The sequence below is a fragment of the Saccopteryx bilineata genome, chromosome 4 (genome assembly GCF_036850765.1).
Source record: "Saccopteryx bilineata isolate mSacBil1 chromosome 4, mSacBil1_pri_phased_curated, whole genome shotgun sequence".
In the NCBI taxonomy this organism is placed as follows: domain Eukaryota; kingdom Metazoa; phylum Chordata; class Mammalia; order Chiroptera; family Emballonuridae; genus Saccopteryx; species Saccopteryx bilineata.
The window spans coordinates 267,541,500-267,561,907 of NC_089493.1; the positions used below are offsets into that span (position 1 = coordinate 267,541,500).

At 42.3% G+C, this 20,408-nt stretch overlaps 1 protein-coding gene across 9 annotated transcripts in view; it reads right to left on the reverse strand.

Annotated features, from left to right (window-relative positions):
* The window catches only part of LOC136334432 (general transcription factor II-I repeat domain-containing protein 2), a 63,881-nt gene that overhangs the window by 40,242 nt on the left and 3,231 nt on the right, over window positions 1–20,408 (reverse strand). For all 9 annotated transcript variants that reach the window (XM_066274621.1, XM_066274620.1, XM_066274617.1 and 6 more), the window contains exons 2-4: window positions 10,770–10,873; window positions 6,772–6,910; window positions 2,563–2,682 (exon numbers count right to left, since the gene is read on the reverse strand). In XM_066274621.1, coding sequence (XP_066130718.1) covers window positions 2,563–2,682; window positions 6,772–6,910; window positions 10,770–10,868 — 358 coding nt within the window. In that variant the 5' untranslated portion in view covers window positions 10,869–10,873. The remainder of the gene's footprint in view (window positions 1–2,562; window positions 2,683–6,771; window positions 6,911–10,769; window positions 10,874–20,408) is intronic.

Consider the following 20,408-nt stretch of genomic DNA (forward strand, 5'->3'; position numbering starts at 1 on the left):
AAAAAAAGAAAAAAAAAAAACATAAAGAGACTGACCAGGCGGTGGCACAGTGGATAGAGCATCGGACTGGGACGTGGATGACCCAGGTTTGAGACCCTGAGGTCGCCAGCTTGAGCACGGGCTCATCTTGTTTGAGCAAAGGCTCACCAGCTTTGGACTCAAGGTCACTGGCTCGAACAAGGGGTTACTCAGTCTGCTGAAGGCCCGTGGTCAAGGCACATATGAGAAAGCAATCAATGAACAACTAAGGTGTTGCAATGCGCAACGAAAAACTAATGATTGATGCTTCTCATCTCTTCGTTCCTGTCTGTCTGTCCCTGTCTATCCCTCTCTCTGATTCTCTCTGTCTCTGTAAAAAATAAATAAATAAATAAACAGAAAAAAAGAAAAACATAAGGAGCCTGATAGAGCGTCGGACTGGGACGCGGATGACCCAGGTTTGACACCAGCTTGAGCACGGGCTCATCTGGTTTTAGCAAGCTTGAGTCGCCAGCTTGAGCACAGGCTCATCTGGTTTTAGCAAGCTTGAGTCGCCAGCTTGAGCACGGGCTCATCTGGTTTTAGCAAGCTTGAGTCGCCAGCTTGAGCACAGGCTCATCTGGTTTTAGCAAGCTTGAGTCGCCAGCTTGAGCACAGGCTCATCTGGTTTTAGCAAGGCTCACCAGCTTGAGCCCAAGGTCACTGGCTCAAGCAAGGGGTTACTAGGTTTGCTGTAGCCCCTCCAGTCAAGGCACATATGAGAAAGCAATCAATGAACAACTAAGGCAGGGGTCGGGAACCTTTTTGGCTGAGAGAGCCATGAACACCACATATTTTAAAATGTAATTCCATGAGAGCCATACAACGACCCGTGTACATTACACATTATCCAATAAAAATTTGGTGTTGTCCCGGAGGACAGCTGTGATTGGCTCCAGCTACCCGCAACCATGAACATGAGCGGTAGGAAATGAATGGATTGTAATACATGAGAATGCTTTATATTTTTAATGTTATTATTTTTTTATTAAAGATTTGTCTGCGAGCCAGATGCAGCCATCAAAAGAGCCACATCTGGCCTGACCAGGCGATGGCACAGTGGAAAGAGCGTCGGACTGGGATGCGGAGGACCCAGGTTCGAGACCCTGAGGTCGCCAGCTTGAGCACAGGCTCATCTGGTTTGAGCAAAAGCCCACCAGCTTGAACCCAAGGTCAATGGCTCCAACAAGGGGCTACTCGGTCTGCTGAAGGCCCGCGGTCAAGGCACATATGAGAAAGCAATCAATGAACAACTAAGGTGTTGCAACGCGCAATGAAAAACTAATGATTGATGCTTCTCATCTCTCTCTGTCCCTGTCTATCCCTCTCTCTGACTCACTCTCTGTCTCTGAAAAAAAAAAAAAAAAGAGCCACATCTGGCTCACGAGCCATAGGTTCCCGATCCCTGGTTTAAAGTATATATTATAAATTTTTTATTTTGGCCCTTTGGTTAGGAATTTTTCTATCTTGGGATATAGAGAAATAAGGTACCTTATGGTTTTTGTGTGTGTGTGTGTGTGTGTGTGTTTTGTGTGACAGAGACAGAGAGAGTCAGATAGGGACAGACAGGAAGGGAGAGAGATGAGAAGCGTCAGTTCTTCGCTGCGGCTCTTTAGAACTTCTACTCAAAGCTTAGCTGTCCCTCTGTCACACCACACAAGTCAGGCCAACGTGCCTGTGGAAAAGTTATGAAGTCAACATGGCCTCATGTCACCATCTGGGACTGTGTGTCTCTCTGCACTGACTGGCCAGCCCAGAGGTGCTGGAGCCCCATTTCTCACAGAGAAATGTAGCCCGAGATCCCAAGATTCCTTGTGCTGGAGGTACCCAAAGTCAAATGCTCACAGGGACCTGCAGGTCACATAAACATGTGCAGCTGTCTAGGACTGATAAACATGTCCCTAAGATGCCAAGGTGCTTACATATATCACAATTAAGTATAACACCTGTAGACTTATTTGGTTATTTATCTTTTTAAAACATTGTGTAGGTATTTCTAAAAGATGCTTGTCTTATTGCCTGTGGAAAGATATGGGTAGGTTGAGAGACAGACAAAGATGAGGCTGGTGACTAAAGCAGAAATAAAAATCTTCAAATCATTTTTTTTTTTTTTGAGAGAGAGAGAGGTAGTAGGGAGAGAGAGGCAGAGAGACAGGAACATCGAGCTGTTCCTATATGTACCCTGACTGGGGATCGAACCGGCAACCTCTGTACTTCAGGACGATGCTCTAACAAACCAAGCTATCTGGCCAGGGCTAATAAAAATCTTTAATAACTGGGCTGGCCAAGGAGTAGGGGTTCCCTAAAATGGGAGCGAGGATTGAAGTCTGATCAATCTGAGGGTTTTGATGGACCAGAAGAAACCAAGTTGTCTTCCGTAAGAAAACTTGATCTGGTACTTGAGATCCGGCTCTTTGCTTGATGAGAATGTGGGTTTTCAAATGTCAGAAACCTTCTAAATAGTCACACCAATAAGATGACCTGATGCTGTCCCACTCCACCATGAACTATTCAGAGAATTAAGGCTTCAGGTGCACTTTTTACCATAGCAGAAGCAGAAATAGTCCTCGACTGCTTTTCTGAGTATCTTCATCTCTCCTGAGTCAAGCTGCATCCCTTCCACAGGGCGCGGGGGTTTCACCTCGGGCAGGCCTTCCGCAGAGCCTGTGAATGAGTCATCAGCACAAAGTCAGTCTCTAGGCATGTGTACCATGCAGGGCCTTAACCTTTATGCTGCTGGTATATGGAAAGGAAAAAGGATAAAAGAGTTATAAACATAAAACAAGATCTTTGTTTATTTAAATAAAAACAGAGAACAAGCTATTTATGATGAACAGGATAATATAACATGATGATCATCTAGGAAATAAATCTATTGATAAAGAACTGTAAGTAATTCAACACGCAGGGAAATATTTGTAAGTCAAAGAAAATTATTTTAACAGTCATGTTATTTGCTATAGTCTAAAAGTAACAGTCACTGCCTGACCGGTGGTGGCACAGTGAATAGTGTCGACCTGGGACACTGAGATCCAGGTTTGAAACTCCAAAGTTGCTGGTCTATCTGGCTTGAGTGTGGGGTCATCAACATGATCCCAAGATCGCTGACTTGAGCCCAAGGTCTCTGGTTTGATCCAGGGATCATTGGCTCAGCTTGAACCCCCTGGTCAAGGCATATATGAGAAGCAATCAATGAACAACTAAAGTGGTGCAACTACGAGGAGTTGATGCTTCTCATCTCTCTCCCTTCCTGTCTCTAAATAAATAAATAAATAAATAAATAAATAAATAAATAAAAAAGAAACAAAAGTAACTCATTGTGTAGGAAGAACCTTACCACTAAATAAGTTCAGGACCAGCCCCCATCCCCTTCACTGGCCCCTATCAGCTGCTAGTCCAAAAGTTTTGAAACTGGTGGTTTTAATCAGGGCTAGTCAGGAGACAGAAACCATGTGTTAATTTGATCAGAGAAAGTGTAATAAGATTCATTAACTGTAACAAGGGATCGACTACTAAGGGGTATTGAGGACTCCAGAGAACACACAGCAGCGGTGGGAGCAGCCCCTCCTGCGGGGGCTGAGGCAGAGTACTGAGGAAGGAACTAATCTGGAGGGGGTCCCCCAGGACCAAGACCCTGAACTCTCAGGGGCCCATGCAGCCATGACCTATTGAACGGGGCGGGGGGAGTTGGCTGGGGTACACAAGCTGGGGTGGGCAAGCAGGACTCCACCCTCTGGGGGTAGTGGTTGAAAACCACCGGCATGTTGTCTGGTGCCTGCAAGTGCTAAGAGGTCCCTACTACCCAGAGCCATCTACAGATTTATAACATTCCCTATCAAAGTCCAAATGGTTTTTTTTTTTGGAGGGGCACAGATAGAAAACTTCATCCTAAAATTCATATGGAATTCAAGGGCTGCTGAATAGCTAAAACAATCTTGAAAAGAAATAATAAAGTTGGATATTTTACATGTCCTGATGTCAAAATATATTACAATACTCAAAAGTGCGGTACTAGAGGCCCTGGCTGGTTGGCTCAGTGGTAGAGCGTCGGCCTGGCGTGTGGAGGTCCCGGGTTCGATTTCCGGCCAGGGCACACAGGAGAAGCGCCCATCTGCTTCTCCACCCCTCCCCCTCTCCTTCCTCTCTGTCTCTCTCTTCCCCTCCCGCAGCCAGGGCTCCATTGGAGCAGGGATGGCCCGGGTGCTGGGGATGGCTCCTTGGCCTCTTCCCCAGGCGCTGGAGTGGCTCTGGTCACAACAGAGCGACGCCCCAGAGGGACAGAGCATCGCCCCCTGGTGGGCAGAGCGTTGCCCCTGGTGGGTGTGCCGGGTGGATCCCAGTCAGGCACATGCAGGAGTCTGTCTGACTGTCTCTCCCCGTTTCCAGCTTCAGAAAAATACAAAAAAAAAAAAAAAGAAAGAAAGAAAGAAAAAAGAAAAAAAAAAAGTGCGGTACTAGAATAAAAAAAGACATACAGACCAATGGAATAAAATGGCCCAGAAATAAGCCCTCACATACATGGCCAAATAATCTTCAGCAAGGGTGCCAGGAACACTCAATGGAGAAAGAACAGTCTCTTCAACAAATGGTGGTAGGAAAATTGAATATCCACATGCAGAAGAATGAAGTTGGACTCTTATCTTACACCAGGGGTCCCCAAACTACAGCCCGGGGGCCACATGCGGCCCCCTTAGGCCATTTATCCGGCCCCTGCCGCACTTCTGGAAGGGGCACCCCTTTCATTGGTGGTCAGTGAGAGGAGCATAGTTCCCATTGAAATATTGGTCAGTTTGTTGATTTAAATTTACTTGTTCTTTATTTTAAATATTGTATTTGTTCCTGTTTTGTTTTTTTACTTTAAAATAAGATATGTGCAGTGTGCATAGGAATTTGTTCATAGTTTTTTTTATAGTCCGGCCCTCCAACGGTCTGAGGGACAGTGAACTGGCCCCCTGTGTAAAAAGTTTGGGGACCCCTGTCTTACACCATATACAAAAATAACTCCAAATGGATTAAACACCTAAACGTCTGACCTAAAATCCTAGGGAAAAAAGAAAAAAAATAAAATAAAACAGAGGAAAAGCTTCATGACATTAGATTTAGCAATGATTTCTGGAATGTGAAAATGAAAGCAAAAAGAGAAAAATGGGACTACATCAAACTTAAAAGTTTTGTGCATGAAAGGGCAAAATCAGTGGAGGTAAAGAGGCAATCTTCATAATGGGAGTAAATATTTGCATCTCATATATCTTTTTTTTTTTCATTTTAAGTTTTTAATGAGAGTTGTATATAAGTTTACTCCTGCATCTTCTCAATAGTTTCTTGCTTGTGTTTGCCCTCTTCCTGCCCCTTTCAGGGAGATTTGGCTTTACATTTAAGGATCTTTTTGTGGTCTTTGTCCAGCTTTCGTGATATCGCCCTCACTGGGGTGAATATTCACAAGAACAGTGAGACATCTACATATCTATATGTTTATGTATGTCTGTACTTAGATCTTCCCTTTGATTAAACTTTCCTCTTTTTTTCCTATCTTGCTTCTGGGAAATACAAAATTAGTATAATTCAATACCTGGTAGATGTGGTACAGATAATTACTATACAAAATGTAGGTTTTAATACCTGAAAGCAGTGATTTTTCTCGGTGCTGCAAGATTTTTTTAAAACATGCGATAACTGACTGTTTAGTCAGGGGCACTGACCTCTTTTTCCCTTAGACTGTCAAATTTAAAAAGTAACAACAGCCAACCCAACAATAGCTGTCTGGTGTAAATAAATAAAAATTATACCATTTATTTTTTTGTCAGACTGGCAAAAAACATAATGTGTTTTTTGGTGTGTCACAAAATTTTAGTAGTTTATGTGTGCCATGAGATGAAAAAGCTTGAAAATCACTGCCTTGGGGTATAATTTCCCTTGAATATGGCCACATAAACTCATTAATGCCCCTGGGGACTTGCAGCACGTATTAGCATATTGAAGGCTTGAAAGTCCCATAGTAAAAAAAAGGGAAAAAGGAGTATAATGGTTATTATCCAAAAAATAATACCTAACAAGCCCTGAAAGAGTTTTAACCTTCCCTTTGGGAAAGAGTAAAATAAGAGTATTTAAAAATTTATTATTATTATTTTTTTTTTAGGTGAGAGGAGGGGAGATAGGCAGATTCCCGCATGCTACCAGACCAGATCCACCTGGTAACCCCATCTAGGGCTGATGCTTGAGTACTGAGCTATGTTTATTGCCTGAGGCTGATGTGCTCCAATGGAGCTATCCTTAACATCCAGGGCACACTCAAACCAATTGAGCCATTGGCTGTGGGAGGGGAAGAGGAAGAGAAGGGTGAGAAGGGAGAAGCAGATGGTTGATTCTCTCGTGTGCCCCAACTGGGAATCAAACCCTAGATGTCCATACGCTGGGCCGATGCTCTATCTACTAAGCCAACAGCTAGGGCCAATAAGAGTATTTTTTTAAATGTGGGTTTAGTTTAGGTATCAAAGACAACTTTGTGTATTTCAAATTTAGTCTGAAAAACCAGAGTTCTGCTGAGGACCCAGCACAAGACACATTGACCATGTTTTTTGGATTCGCCAGGGTTAAGTAGCTATTTCACTGGTATGCCAACTCAAAGGAGACGTGTAAGAACTATTTTTAGAATAATGCTTACGATATCTTAAAAAAAAAACCCACACTACATAAAACTTGCCTGCGAATAATTTAAGATTTATGAATACAAAGGATAAAATTATTAACACCTACAGTATTTTGCAAAATCCTTCTGCAGATCTGTCCTGGCATTGACAAAAGCTCGTCCTTTCTCAGTCCCAACGACAAATACTTCTGCTTCGTACACTGCGATGCAGGCCACTTCTGCCTTGGACTTAGCCAGTTCCTTACACTGAAATACAAAGAACAAAGTGTTATATTCAAAGGCAGATCCAGATTTTATGGTGCCGAAGAGATCTGCTTTAAGAAAATTCAAAATCAGGTACAAATTAAAATTTTTTAGAATAAGAAAAATCACCAAGAAAGAAACCAAAATAAATGTGTCAAGTAAATACTATAAACATCATGAAACCCAGAGAAGGACATATTTTCACTAACTACCTGTGATATTGTGATTTACAATAAGAAAGATATACTTGGTCTTTGTCCACTCTTCCTGGCACACAGCTCCTGAAACCCCAGGGATTTTCTAAGTGAAGAGAGTGATAAAGGTGAGTTCTGTGAGCTGCACTAGCAGATTAATCAAACCTGAGGAGGGAGTCGTGGGAAGCCCCACTTATGACAGGTCAGATATTATAGATAAGAAGTACAGGTGACAACCTTGATTGCAACTGGCATCTGAAGTGGGGACAGTCTTGTGGGACTGAGTCCCTAACCTGTGGGACTGGACGCTTTCTCTGGGTAGACGATGTCAGAACTGCGTTGAGGGTAGGACACCAGATGGGGTCAGAGAATATGATTGCTGCTGCGGGAAACCTGCTCCAATGCACTGGAATTAGGTGTAGAATCTTTTTTCCCTACATTTTTGGCAGTAGACTCTTTGATTGATTTTTCCTGTGACAATAATTGTGTGTGTGTATCAGAGACAGAGAGAGATAGGGACAGAAAGGCAGGAATGGAGAGAGATGAGAAGTATCAATTCTTCATGGCGGCTCCTTTTTTTTTAGTTGTTCATTCACTGCTTTCTCATATGTGCCTTGACAGGGGGTGAGGGGGGCTACAGCAGAGTGAGTGACCCCTTGCTCAAGCCAGAGACCTTGGGCTTCAAGCCAGAGACCTATGGGCTTCAAACCTGCAACCTTTGGGCTCAAGCCAGTGACCATGAAATCATGTCTATGAACCCACGCTCAAGCCAGCGACCCCATGCTCAAGATGGTGAGCCCGTGCTCAAGCTGGCGACCCTGAGGTTTCAAACCTGGGTCCTCCACATCCCAGTCCGATGCTCTATCTACTGCGCCACCACTGGTCAGTCTGGACTTCTTGATATTCCTTGAAAATAGCAAATTTGTTCCCACCTCAGGGCTGTTCTTGCTGCTTTGAACACTGCCGCAGATACTAGCATGGCTCTCCTCTTCACTTCATCCAGGTCTTTGCATAAATGACAACCACCCAGAGAATTTCTCCCAGACCCTCTGTTCATCTAACCATTTGTTCTCTCCCCTAAACAGTTTCCTGATCCTCCTTTCCTTTGTAATATTTACTGATATAAACACACATGCACAGAATTTGTTTATTGTCAGTCTCCCCGAATAGAATATGATATTTATGTGAAGGGCACCGCATCTGTCTTCTCAAGCCTTACAGCCCCAGTGCCTAGAAGAGGTCTAGATGGAGGAGGCGCTTCATGAATATTTGTTGAAGGAACGTGATCAATTCTTGGTTGAGATATATCTAGTTCTCTTCAAATATTGAATAGATCATAGTTTGCTTTCAAAATTTCTCTTTATATTTGGTTTTCTTTTTATTTATTTATTTATTTATTTATTTTTTATTATTATTTTTTTTTTTGTATTTTTCTGAAGCTGGAAACAGGGAGAGACAGTCAGACAGACTCCCGCATGCGCCCTACCGGAATCCACCCGGCATGCCCACCAGGGGGCGACACTCTGCCCACCAGGGGGCGATGCCCTGCCCCTCTAGGGCGTCGCTCTGTTGCGACTAGAGCCACTCTAGTGCCTGGGGCAGAGGCCAAGGAGCCATCCCCAGCACCCGGGCCATCTTTGCTCCAATGGAGCCTCGCTGCGGGAGGGGAAGAGAGAGACAGAGAGGAAGGAGAGGGGGAGGGGTGGAGAAGCAGATGGGCGCTTCTCCTGTGTGCCCTGGCCGGGAATCGAACCTGGGACTTCCGCACACCAGGCTGATGCTCTACTACTGAGCCAACTGGCCAGGGCTATATTTGGTTTTCTATAGTTAGAATGATAGGTCGAGGTGTGTGTGTGCGTGTGCACATGCCTGTGTGTACGTGAGTGACTTATGTATGTGGTTGATATTTTGCCAATTGGCCCAATACTGTTCTTTATAGAAAAATAAAAATAAATAAATATCTCTGTATATACAGTGTGTCCGCAAAGTCATGGTGCACTTTTGACCGGTCACAGGAAAGCAACAAAAGATGATAGAAATGTGAAATCTGCACCAAATAAAAGGAAAACTCTCCCAGTTTCATACCTATTCAGTGCAGTTTGATGTGGGCTCACACACAGATTTTTTAGGGCTCCTTAAGTAGCTATCCCGTATAGCCTCTACAGACTCGTCACTGACTGATGGCCTACCAGAACAGGGTTTCTCTACCAAACTGCCGGTTTCCTTCAACTGCTTATCCCACCGAGGAATGTTATTCCTATGTGGTGGCGCTTTGTTATAAACGCGCCGATATTCACGTTGCACTTTGGTCACGGATTCCAATGTAGCGAGCCACAGAACACCCTGAACTTTCCTCTGTATCGTCCACATCTCGACTGGCATGGCCATGGGCTGCTCCACTATATACACGGTGTTACGTCATCATCTGCCACATCATCCTACAGAAACTGGGAGGGTTTTCCTTTTACTTGGTGCAGATTTCACATTTCTATTGTCTTTTGTTGCTTTCCTGTGACCGGTCAATAGTGCACCATGACGTTATGGACACACAGTATTTTTCTGGTTAAGAATCCAATTGGGCTCACACTTTCTATTCTGTGCTCCTTCTCTTCAGTCTCCTTCCATCTGCCACAGTTTCTTTGTCATGACATTGACATCTATGTAAGTCCAGGCCATTATTTTGTAGAGTATCCCTTCGTGTGAGTTTGCACGGTATTTCCTCGTTGGACCCAGGTCATGCACTTTCAGTGGGAATGCCACAGAAGCGGCACTGCTCCTCAGGGCAGCACGCCAGTGGGCACGTGGTGTCGGTCTGTTCCATTGCTGCTGGTGTTCACTGTAATCACGTGAAAAAGGGCTGTCTGTTGAGTTTCTCCACATTTACAGAGTTACTGGTTTTCCCTTTTAAATTTAAATTGATACTCTGTGATCAGATACTTTGAGGTTATGTAAATTTAGCGTCAAATTTTCACACACAAGGTAAAGTTTACATTTAGATGTCAATAGAGGCATATAAGTAGATTATTAATTTACCTTTGAATTTAGACAAAAATTATTCTCAAACAAGGTAACACAGGTGCCCTCATTAAAATTTCAGATCTGGAAAGCTTATATTTATATCATTATATCCATAATGTAAGAAAAACAACAAAAGAAGATAATTTTAAAAAAATTATTGCCCCTGGCCGGTTGGCTTAATGGTAGAGCTTCGGTCCGGCAGGTGGAAGTCCTGGGCTCGATACCAGGTCAGGGCACACAGGAGAAGTGACCATCTGCTTCTCTCCCTTCCTTCTCCCCCTTCTCTCCTTGTTCCCCTCCCGCAGCCAATGGCTTGATTGGTTCAGGTCGGGTGCTGAGAATGGATGGCTCCACGAACCTCCGCAGCAAGTGCTAAAAACAGCTCGCTTGGAAGCATGGCCCCAGATGGGGGTTGCCGGGTACATCCCGGTTGGGGCACATGCGGGACTTTGTCTATCTACTCTCCTCTCACCTGGAAAAAAAGAAATAGCATCTGACAGGCCCATTATCCTCTATGTAGAAGGGCATGCTTACACAGACCGAATGTAAATCTAAAGTTGAATATTAAAATGACAATGAAGTCCTTCTCAGTCCTGTTATTTCTAGTGATCCAAGCATGGGGCATTTGATAGAACTGCAGATCATCTCACCATGGACTCCAGAGCAGACACAAGGAACGTCACCACCATCCTGCTCTCTGAGGATTCTTCATTTTCAATGGGCAGGGTGGACACTGCTACTTGGGCCATGATCCCTACACAAGAGAAGTAAGGAGTGAGTGGTAGAAATCCAGTGTCCAGCTAAACAGGTTTAGGGCTGTAAGCATCCTCCACATGACCCAGTTCAAACCTCCTTTAGAATTGAAGAAACTGATACTTAAAGACATTAAGTGATTTACTTAAGATCTCTGTATAGTAATATCTACTATTTTTATACAGTGTATTTTCCACTAACCCTACACACACCTCCTCATAAAGTAAATTCAGGTATTAAACTAGATGAGCATGTTAACTACTTCCTAGATAGGGAGGGGAAGGAAATGAACCTTACTGATCCAGTGATGTTTTGTGCGATTTCAGCACAGCAGTACCAGGTACCACATTCCGGTTCACATACACAGAAAAAGGAGTTAAATGGGTCTGTAGACTAAAGATCGGAAGAGAAATCCCCTTTCTTTTCCTGATAGGACTTCTCCTGCATAAAAGCTCACTTCAAATTTTGCCAAACTCTACATTAAGCTGGCATTAAAAAATTTCTATGGGCCCTGGCCGGTTGGCTCAGTGGTAGAGCGTCGGACTGGTGTGCAGGAGTCCCAGGTTTGATTCCCGGCCAGGGCACACAGGAGAAGTGCCCATCTGCTTCTCCACCTCTCCCCCTCTCCTTCCTCTCTCTCTCTTCCCCTCCCGCAGCCAAGGCTCCATTGGAGCAGGGTTGGCCCGGACGCTGAGGATGGCTCTGTGGCCTCTGCCTCAGGCGCTAGAATGGCTCTGGTTACGACAGAGCAATACCCTGGATGGGCAGAGCATCGCCCCCTGGTGGGCATGCCGGGTGGATCCCGGTCGGGCACATGCGGGAGTCTGTCTGACTGCCTCCCCGTTTCCAATTTCGGAAAAATAAAAAAATAAAAAAAATACAAAAAAAAAATTCTATGAAAAACTCCCCAACACCAAAGAAAGGTTTTTTTTAATTAAAGCATGCAAAATAAATACTTGTCATGCCCCTGCCAGAGTTGGCTTAATTATATTTGTGAGCAAAAGGTAAATAAAGCAGGCCAGGCTGGTGACGTAAGCTTATGGAGCATGAGGCCTGGTGCTCTGGTCCCCAAAAAACCCATGGCCACAAGAGCCAGGCTGTGGGCCTCCCAGACCACTAACCAGCGCCGTGACCCCCCTGGGCTGCTCCCTGGCTCCCCTTCAATGAAGGGAAATCAACCACCTTTACCTCTTACCATTTCTGAGCCCCCTCAATTTAAAATCAAGGGAACCACACATTTTATGAGCCCACCCAAATGAAATGTCCAGCATATGGAAATCTATAGAGACAAAGATCAGTGGTGGTTTAGGGCTGAGGGGACAGGTAGCTACAGGGTACAGGGTTTCTTTTTGGGGTGCTGAAAAATGTTCAAAAATTGACTGTGATGATAACTGTGCAACTCTGAATACTCTAAAAACCATTGAATTGTATACTTTAAATGGGTGAATTGTGTGGCATGTGAATTTCATCTAAATAAAGCTATTTTAAAAAATTGAGTGAAATCAGTCTGACCTGTGGTGGCACACTGGATAAAGCATCGACCTGGAACGCTGAGGTCACTGGTTCAAAACCCTGGGCTTGCCTGGTCAAGGCACATATGGGAGTTGATGCTTCCTCCCTTCTCTCTCTCTCTCTCTCTCTCTCTCTCTCTCTCTCTCCTCTCTAAGAAAAAATGAATAAATATTGAGTGAAATCAAAGAGAGGTTGGATGGAGAAAAAGGAAATGAAGAGAGAACACTTACAAGGTGCCCGTATTTTTCTGATAATCCTATTTAATACACACACGCTCTCTAAGGGAAAATTATTCCCATGCAAGTACTCAGAATGGGGCTCAGGGTTTTGCAGCTGATGCACAGTGGTGCAGGGACTGGGACCACAGTGGATGAACATATGAACAAACCGAAGACCACTCAGAACCTAGATAAAGAACCTTGAAGAGTCAGGTGACCAAATTAGAGTGACCACACGTCCTGGGCTAAGACAGTACTAGTTCACCCTGCCTTGCAGGTAGTTAGTAATAGCACTCCCTCACTCGCAAGTGCTGGAAAGAGGCATTATAAAATGTTCCCATCTGGGTGGTGTGTGAAATTAAAAAAAAATCATGAAGATAATGGTGTGTGTCCTTCAAACGACCTCCGAGCTCAGAGGTCTCTCAATGAAGCAGACCAAAAAGCAGTCCAAGTGAGATACTCATCTCTGAGCTCAAACATTACATCTATATATTTTATTTAGCAAGAAGAAAAATGGTCAAAATGACCATTTACTCTTTCCTTTGAAGTAAAGCACAAATTTTTATTACAAAAATTCTTTCAACTGATGTAAACTAGGCCCTCAATAAAATGACATTTCCTTTCTTTGATCATTAAAGGTAAAATATCTGTTTGTGTCACAAAATATTTTTTAAAATTAAGGTATAATTTATATATAGTAATGTCACCCTTTTTGGCATATAGTTTTATATGTTTTAACAAATATAAAGTCTGTAGCCATCACAAAAATCAAAGGATAGGACAGTCTCATCACCCCTAGAGCTCCTCCAGGTGCCTTTTGTAGTCAGTTCATACCCTGCACTCCAGCCTCTGACCATAACTGATTGGTTTCTGCCCCTGCAGTTTCACCTTCCAGAATGTCATATAAATGGAATTCCACACAGTGCTGTTCGCTGTATCAGTAGTTTATTCTTTTTATCACTAAGTAACCGCTGTAGGGATGTACCACAGTTTATCTTCTTGCCAGTCAAAGACTGTTTGGTTATATGCAGGGTTGTTTTTTTTTAATGATTATAAATAAAGCCACTACAACCATTCATACATAGGCTTCTGTGTCAACCTAAGTTTTCATTTCTCTTGTGCAAATGCCCGAAAGTGGGATTGCTGATTTATAACTGAAGTATTTTTTTTAGCTTTATAAGAAAGTATCAAACTTTTCCCAAAGTGCCAGTATTATTTAGTGTTCTCATCACTAATACATGAGAACTCTAGCTATTCTGCATCTTTGTCAACACATAGTATTGTTAGCCATTCTGGTAGGTGGGTAGTGATATCACTTTGTGGTTTAAGTTTGCATTTTCATAATGACTAATGCTGCTGGGCATCTTTCCATGTGCTTATCTGCCATCTGTATATCATCTTTGGGTGAACACCTGTTCAAATATTTTGTCCATTTAAAAACTAGACTGCTTGTTTATTTTTATTATTGAATTTATAGAATTCTTTATATAGTTTGGACACAAGACCCTTATATGTGATTTGCAAATGTTTTCCCTTTTGCTATAGAGAACATTACTGGGACAACTGGTAAAACTTAATGAGATTTTAGGGTTGTAATGTATTAAGTTTAATTTTATTTTTATTGTAATATTGCTATTATGTAAGAGAATATTCCTGTTTATAGTAAATATACACTATAAAGTATTTGGGAGGTGGTCTCACTTTGATCATTTCTCTCAAGTAGTCCAGGAAAAAAGACTTCTTTGTATCAACTTTTTTATAGTTCAAGATTATTTCAAATTTTCAACAATTATTATTATTCTTTTGAGAGAGACAGAAAGACAAGAAGGGAGAGAGATGAGAAGCATCAACTTATAGTTGCAGCTCCTTCATTGATTGCTTTCTTATATGTGCTTTCATGGGGGGCTCCAGCCAAGCCAATGACCCCTTGCTCAAGCCAGAGACCTTGGACTCAAGTCAACAATCTTGAGCCTCAAGCGAGTGACCTTTGGGCTCAAGCCAGCCACCATCAGATCATTTTGATGATCTCATACTCAAGCTGGCGGTCATGCTCTCAAACTGGTGTGCCTGTGCTCAAGCCAGCAACTTAGGGGTTTGGAACCTGGGACCTCAGCATCCAGGTCGATGCTCTATCCACTGTACAACAACTGATCAGGAATTTTAAAAATTATTTTTAAAAATTGACCTAACTATATGTCATATGGTCATTTCTATATTAAAAAATTGTATGGACAATACTATGCAATTCCTTTTGGGAAAATAAGTATCTAGTATGTTTCAACAAGAATTCAGATTAAATAATCACATGAAAGGCACACCTGAAATGATTTTTTTAAAAATTTTATGCAGGCCTGACCTGTGGTGGCGCAGTGGATAAAGTGTTGACCTGGCACACTGAGGTCAACAGTTCGAAACCCTGGGCTTGCCTGGTCAAGGCACATATGGGAGTTGATGCTCCCTGTTCCTTCCCCTTCTCTCTTTCTCTCCCTCCTCTTTAAAATGAATAAAATCTTTAAAAATTTTTATGCAGAATATGTCTATTGGCAAAGCTAGAGTTTTCATTCTAATTTCTTGTTTGTATTTTTTTCTTTAATTTTTAGAGAGAGAGAGAGGAAGAGAGTGAGAGAGAGAGAAAACATTTATTTATTATACTTATTTATGCATTCATTGGGTGATTCCTATATGTGCCCTGACTGGGTAATCAAACCCACAACTGTCTAATCAGCTCTAACCAGCTAAGCTACTCGGCCAGGGCCTTCTTGTCTGTATTTTAAAAAATCAACTGCATTACTTGGTTGAAATATACTGCTCACAAAAATTAGGGGGTATTTTATTGCTTCACATTCATTTTGAAATATCCCCTAATTTTTGTGAGCAGTATATTACAATTATATTTCCATGGAAATTATAAACATCTCACAAAGATTTAAAAATAAAATTTAAATATACTGAACATGTGCTCAATTTTATCTAAAATAAGGCAAATATTTGTTTTTAGAAAGAATTAATGGGCCCTGGCTGGTTGGCTCAGCAGTAGAGCATCGGCCTGGCATGTAGAAGTCCCAGGTTTGATTCCCAGTCAGGGCACATAGGAGAAGTGGCCATCTGCTTTTTCACCCTTCCCCCTTCTCTCTCTTTCTTTCTCTTCTCCTCCTGCAGCCATGGCTCAAGTGGTTCAAGCAAGTTGGCCCCAGACACTGAGGATGGCTCCATGGCCTTGCCTCAGGTGCTAAAATAGCTCAGTTGCTGAGCAACAGAGCAGCAGCCCCAGATGGGCAGAGCATCACTTGGTAAGGGGCTTGCTGGGTGGATCCCAATTGGGACACATGAGGGAGTCGGTCTCCCTGCCTCCCTACCTCTCATTTAATGAAAAAAAAAAGGAAAATAAAAGGAATTAATGTAGGTAAATGTATACGATTCTAAAGATAAACTTGCAACCAAAACTCTTTAAACATTATTGCTATTTAAAATTATAACTAAGAAACTGATATTCTTGACCATTATCTTTCACATAAACTACTTCAAACACTGTTTTAAAAAAAAAAGACAAGGTCTCATATAGCAGAGGGCCATTTATAATAGAAATAGATACGCCGAAAGACAAATTCAAGCATTGTCCAAATTATCCAAGGGAGCAGTAATAGCTGTCGAAGAGAGAACAATTTTCTTCTATGATTTCTTTAATTGTTTATGAAGAAGTTTTTCTGGCTTTTTATTAGCATAAGCAACTTTAACAACATTGCACATTTTTTTCAGATAAGTAGTTCTAAAATTTGCCAGCTACCCTTGCTGGCTCTAATTGTCTATCAACAGCTCACTGTCTTTAGTGGGGTGTTTCTCTTTTCTCTTAGAATTTTGCCAATGAGTGATATATCTTTAGAGTTCATTTCTTCCAGCCATAACCTGAATACTTTTCAGCCTCTCCATCACATACTTGGCTAATCACCAAGCAGTTGCTGGGACACATGATGCCAGTTTGATGACTCTTGCATTGATGGCATGAACACTGGATTCAATGTGACCAAGCCTGTAACTGTGACTTCTCACTAAGTCCCGCAAGCCAGTTTTCAAGCAGTACTGACACATATTGTTTCTTCCATTAATCATCGAATGAAGTTGTTTCGGGACCATGATGTATAAAATATATGCATGCTTGGCCCTGGCCAGTTGTCTCAGTGATAGAGCGTTGGCCCAGTGTGTGGAAGTCCTGGGTTTGATTCCCAGCCAGAGCACACAGGAGAAGCGCCCATCCGCATCTCCACTCTTCCCCTTTTCCTTTCTCTCAATTTCTCTCTTCCCCTCCTGCAGCCAAGGCTCTATTGGAGCAAAGTTGGCCTGGGCACTGAGGGTGGCTTCATAGCCTCTGCCTGAGGTGCTAGAATAGCTCCAGTTGCAACGGAGCAATGCCCGAGATGGGCAGAGCATTGACCCCTAGTGGGTTTGCCAGGTAGATCCTGGCTGGGCACATGCAGAAGTCTGTCTCTCTGCTTTCCTGCTTCTCACTTCAGAAAAATACAATAATAATAATAATATATATATAATATGTATGTGTATATAATATATGTGTATATATATATATATATATATGCATGCTTAAATACTAGATTTGCATGTGGTGTTGTGAGATGCTCATGCTGAGAGGTCCAAAAACTGAGGCCACTTAAAGGAGGGGTATATTCCAGGCTCCCAGATCACGCTTGCTGCTAAGTTAGATGTTCCTATACTGGAGTGGCAGAAAGTGCCTGCAATATTTAAATAACTATTTTTTTCATTTCATTTTTGCAGCTCAACTATGGTGTGACTCTATTGTCTCTTATTTCACACAATTCTTTCCTTAGAGTTTCAACAAAGCCTTCCTCTAAAACACAAAATTGCTTGATTGACATCTGTTAGTACCAGTCATAAAGATATTGTTTCTGTTAATTATACCACAGTAATCTCTAAGAAGATTGTGATGTCAAATCTCTGGTTTCCAAGAGAATAAAATAATAGGCTGGATAAACTGGGTGGAACTCAAAATGATATTATCAGTTGGTATCAACTGGGCTACCAGCAATAATAAAAAATAAATGTTTGATAATTATTGCTTTGTTTGCATCCTTTATTTAATAAATGAAGGCAGGAAACTTGTCTTTTATAATTTATGATTTAGAACACACCATGTATTAATACAACATCAAAAATAATGATACATGGTTATAAGCTAACATGGGGTTTACCACCCTAAGAACATTTCCCTGAGGAAAAAAATCATTGCATTCTAATAAAGCTAAAAATCCTTGACAATGAGAGCTTGTATCACAGAGTAAAATCTCCTGAAGTCTATATGGTAATTCACTTCTTTTCTATTCAAATCCAAAGCATCAGCAACATTCATTTAGATGACAGATTTTATATAGTACTTAATTTTTTGCTCTTTTAAAACTGGGCATGTAAACTAAAAAACTCTCAAATCTCATAGTTTTTTCAGCAATCCTTGAGGATTTTTTCACCTTTTCAAAATAATAAGTAACTAATGAAAAGCAAACACCTAGAAGAGCGGTCAACAATCTGGAGTCTGTGGGTCAAATCCAGACTGCCACCTATTTTTGTAAATAAAGCTTTACTAGAACACAGTAACTGTTACTGTTTACATTTGTCACTGGTTACTTTACTGCAAAGGCAGGGTTGCATGCATGAGACAGAGGCCACATGTCACCAAAGCTGAAAATATTTATCTGGCCCTTTACAGAAAAAGTTTGCCTGTCCCTGATTTAGAATGCATTTCCATCACTTACAATTTCCATCCCTTGGAATATCATCCATTTCGTTTATCAAACCTTTGAAATCTTGAAATGGAGGCCTGGTTTATTTTTTTACAGTGTTTCTAATTTTCCTTTCCAAAGGTTAATTTTTCAGGTCTCTGTAACTTTGATTTTAATCAACAAGTTCCAGAGGCATCACTTTCTCCACAGCTCAGCTCAGACCTACAGTAATTGGCAATTACAAACTCAAGTGTAACTATTCAGCATTCAACAGAAATGTACTGATGGTTAAACGGTACAAACTTCCAGTTGAAAATAAGTAAGTCTTGGGGATGTAATGTACAGCATGGTGGCTATAGTTAAGAATACTGTAATGTCTATCTGAAAGTTGCCAAGAGAGTAGATCTTTTTTTGTGTGTGACAGAGACAGAGAGAGAGACAGAGAGGGGGACAGATAGGGACAGACAGACAGGAAGGAGAGAAATGAGAAGCATCAATTCTTCATTGCAGCTCCTTAGACTCCTTAGTTGTTCATTGATTGCTCTCTTAAATGTGCCTTGATGGGGGGGGGGGGTTGCAGCAGAGTGAGCAATCCTTTGCTCAAGCCAGTGACCTTGGGCTCAAGCCAGCAACCTTGGGCTTCAAGCCAGTGACCTTGGGCTCAAGCCAGCGACCTTGGGCTCAAGCCAGCAACCTTGGGCTTCAAGCCAGTGACCTTGGGCTCAAGCCAGCGACCTTGGGCTTCAAGCCAGAGACCTTTAGGCTCAAGCCAGTGATCATGGGGTCATGTCTCTGATCCCAAGCTAAAGCCAGCGACCCTGCGCTCAAGCTGGTGGGCCCGTGCTCAAGCCAGCAACCTCGGGGTTTCGAACCTGGGTACTCCGCATCTCAGTCTGACACTTTATCCACTGTGCCACCGCCTGGTCAGGCAAGAGAGTAGATCTTAAGAGTTCTCATCACAAGAACAAAAAATTGTGATGGTGTGAGGCAATGGATGTTGACTAAACTTACTGTGGTACTCATTTCTCAATATAGTATACATACATCAAATCACTACGATGTATACCTAAAATGAATATATTATATGTCATTATATCTAATAAAACTGAAATGTTTTTTATAAAAGTTTTTTTTTTCCAGAGAGAGAGTCAGAAAGAGGGATAGATAGGGACAGACAGGAATGGAGAGATGAGAAGCATCAATCATTAGTTTTTCATTGAGCATTGTGACACCTTAGTTGTTCATTGATTGCTTTCTCATATGTGCCTTGACCATGGGCCTTCAGCAGACTGAGTAACCCCTTGCTTGAGCCAGCGACCTTGGGTCCAAGCTGGTGAGCTTTTTGCTCAAACCAGATGAGCCCACGCTCAAGCTGGCGACCTCGGGGTCTCGAACCTGGGTCTTCGGCATCCCAGTCAGACGCTCAATCCTCTGCGCCACCACCTGGTCAGGCTATAAAAGATTTTATTTATTCATTTTAGAGGGGGGAAAGAGAGACAGAGGGGGGAGAGAAGCAGGAAGGATTAACTCCCATATGTGCCTTGACCAGGCAACCACAGGGTTTCAAAGCAGCAACCTTAGTGTTCCAAGTTGATGCTTTATCCACTACGCCACTACAGGTCAGGCAAAACTGGACATTTTTTTTTAAGATTTTACTTATTGATTTTACAGAGAGGAAGTGGAGCGAGAAGTATCAACTGATTAGTTGCTTCACGTTAGGTGTTCATTGCTTGCTTGAATGTGCCTTGACCAGGCAAGCCCCAGGTTTTGAACCAGAGACCTCAGTGTTCCAGGTCAATGCTCTATCCACCGCACCTCCACAGGTTAGATAGGAAAATGTTTTTTTAGAAGAATAACAGTAGCTTGACTTGTGGTGGTACAGTGAATAAAGCATTGATCTGGAACGCTGAGGTTACCAGTTTGAAACTACTGGCTTGCCTGGTCAAGGCATATGGGAGTTGATGCTTCCTGCTCCTCCCCCTCCTTTTCTCTCTCTCTCTCTCTCTCTCTGTCTCCCTCTTTACATTATGGCAGTCAATGAACAACTAAGGTGCTGTAACTA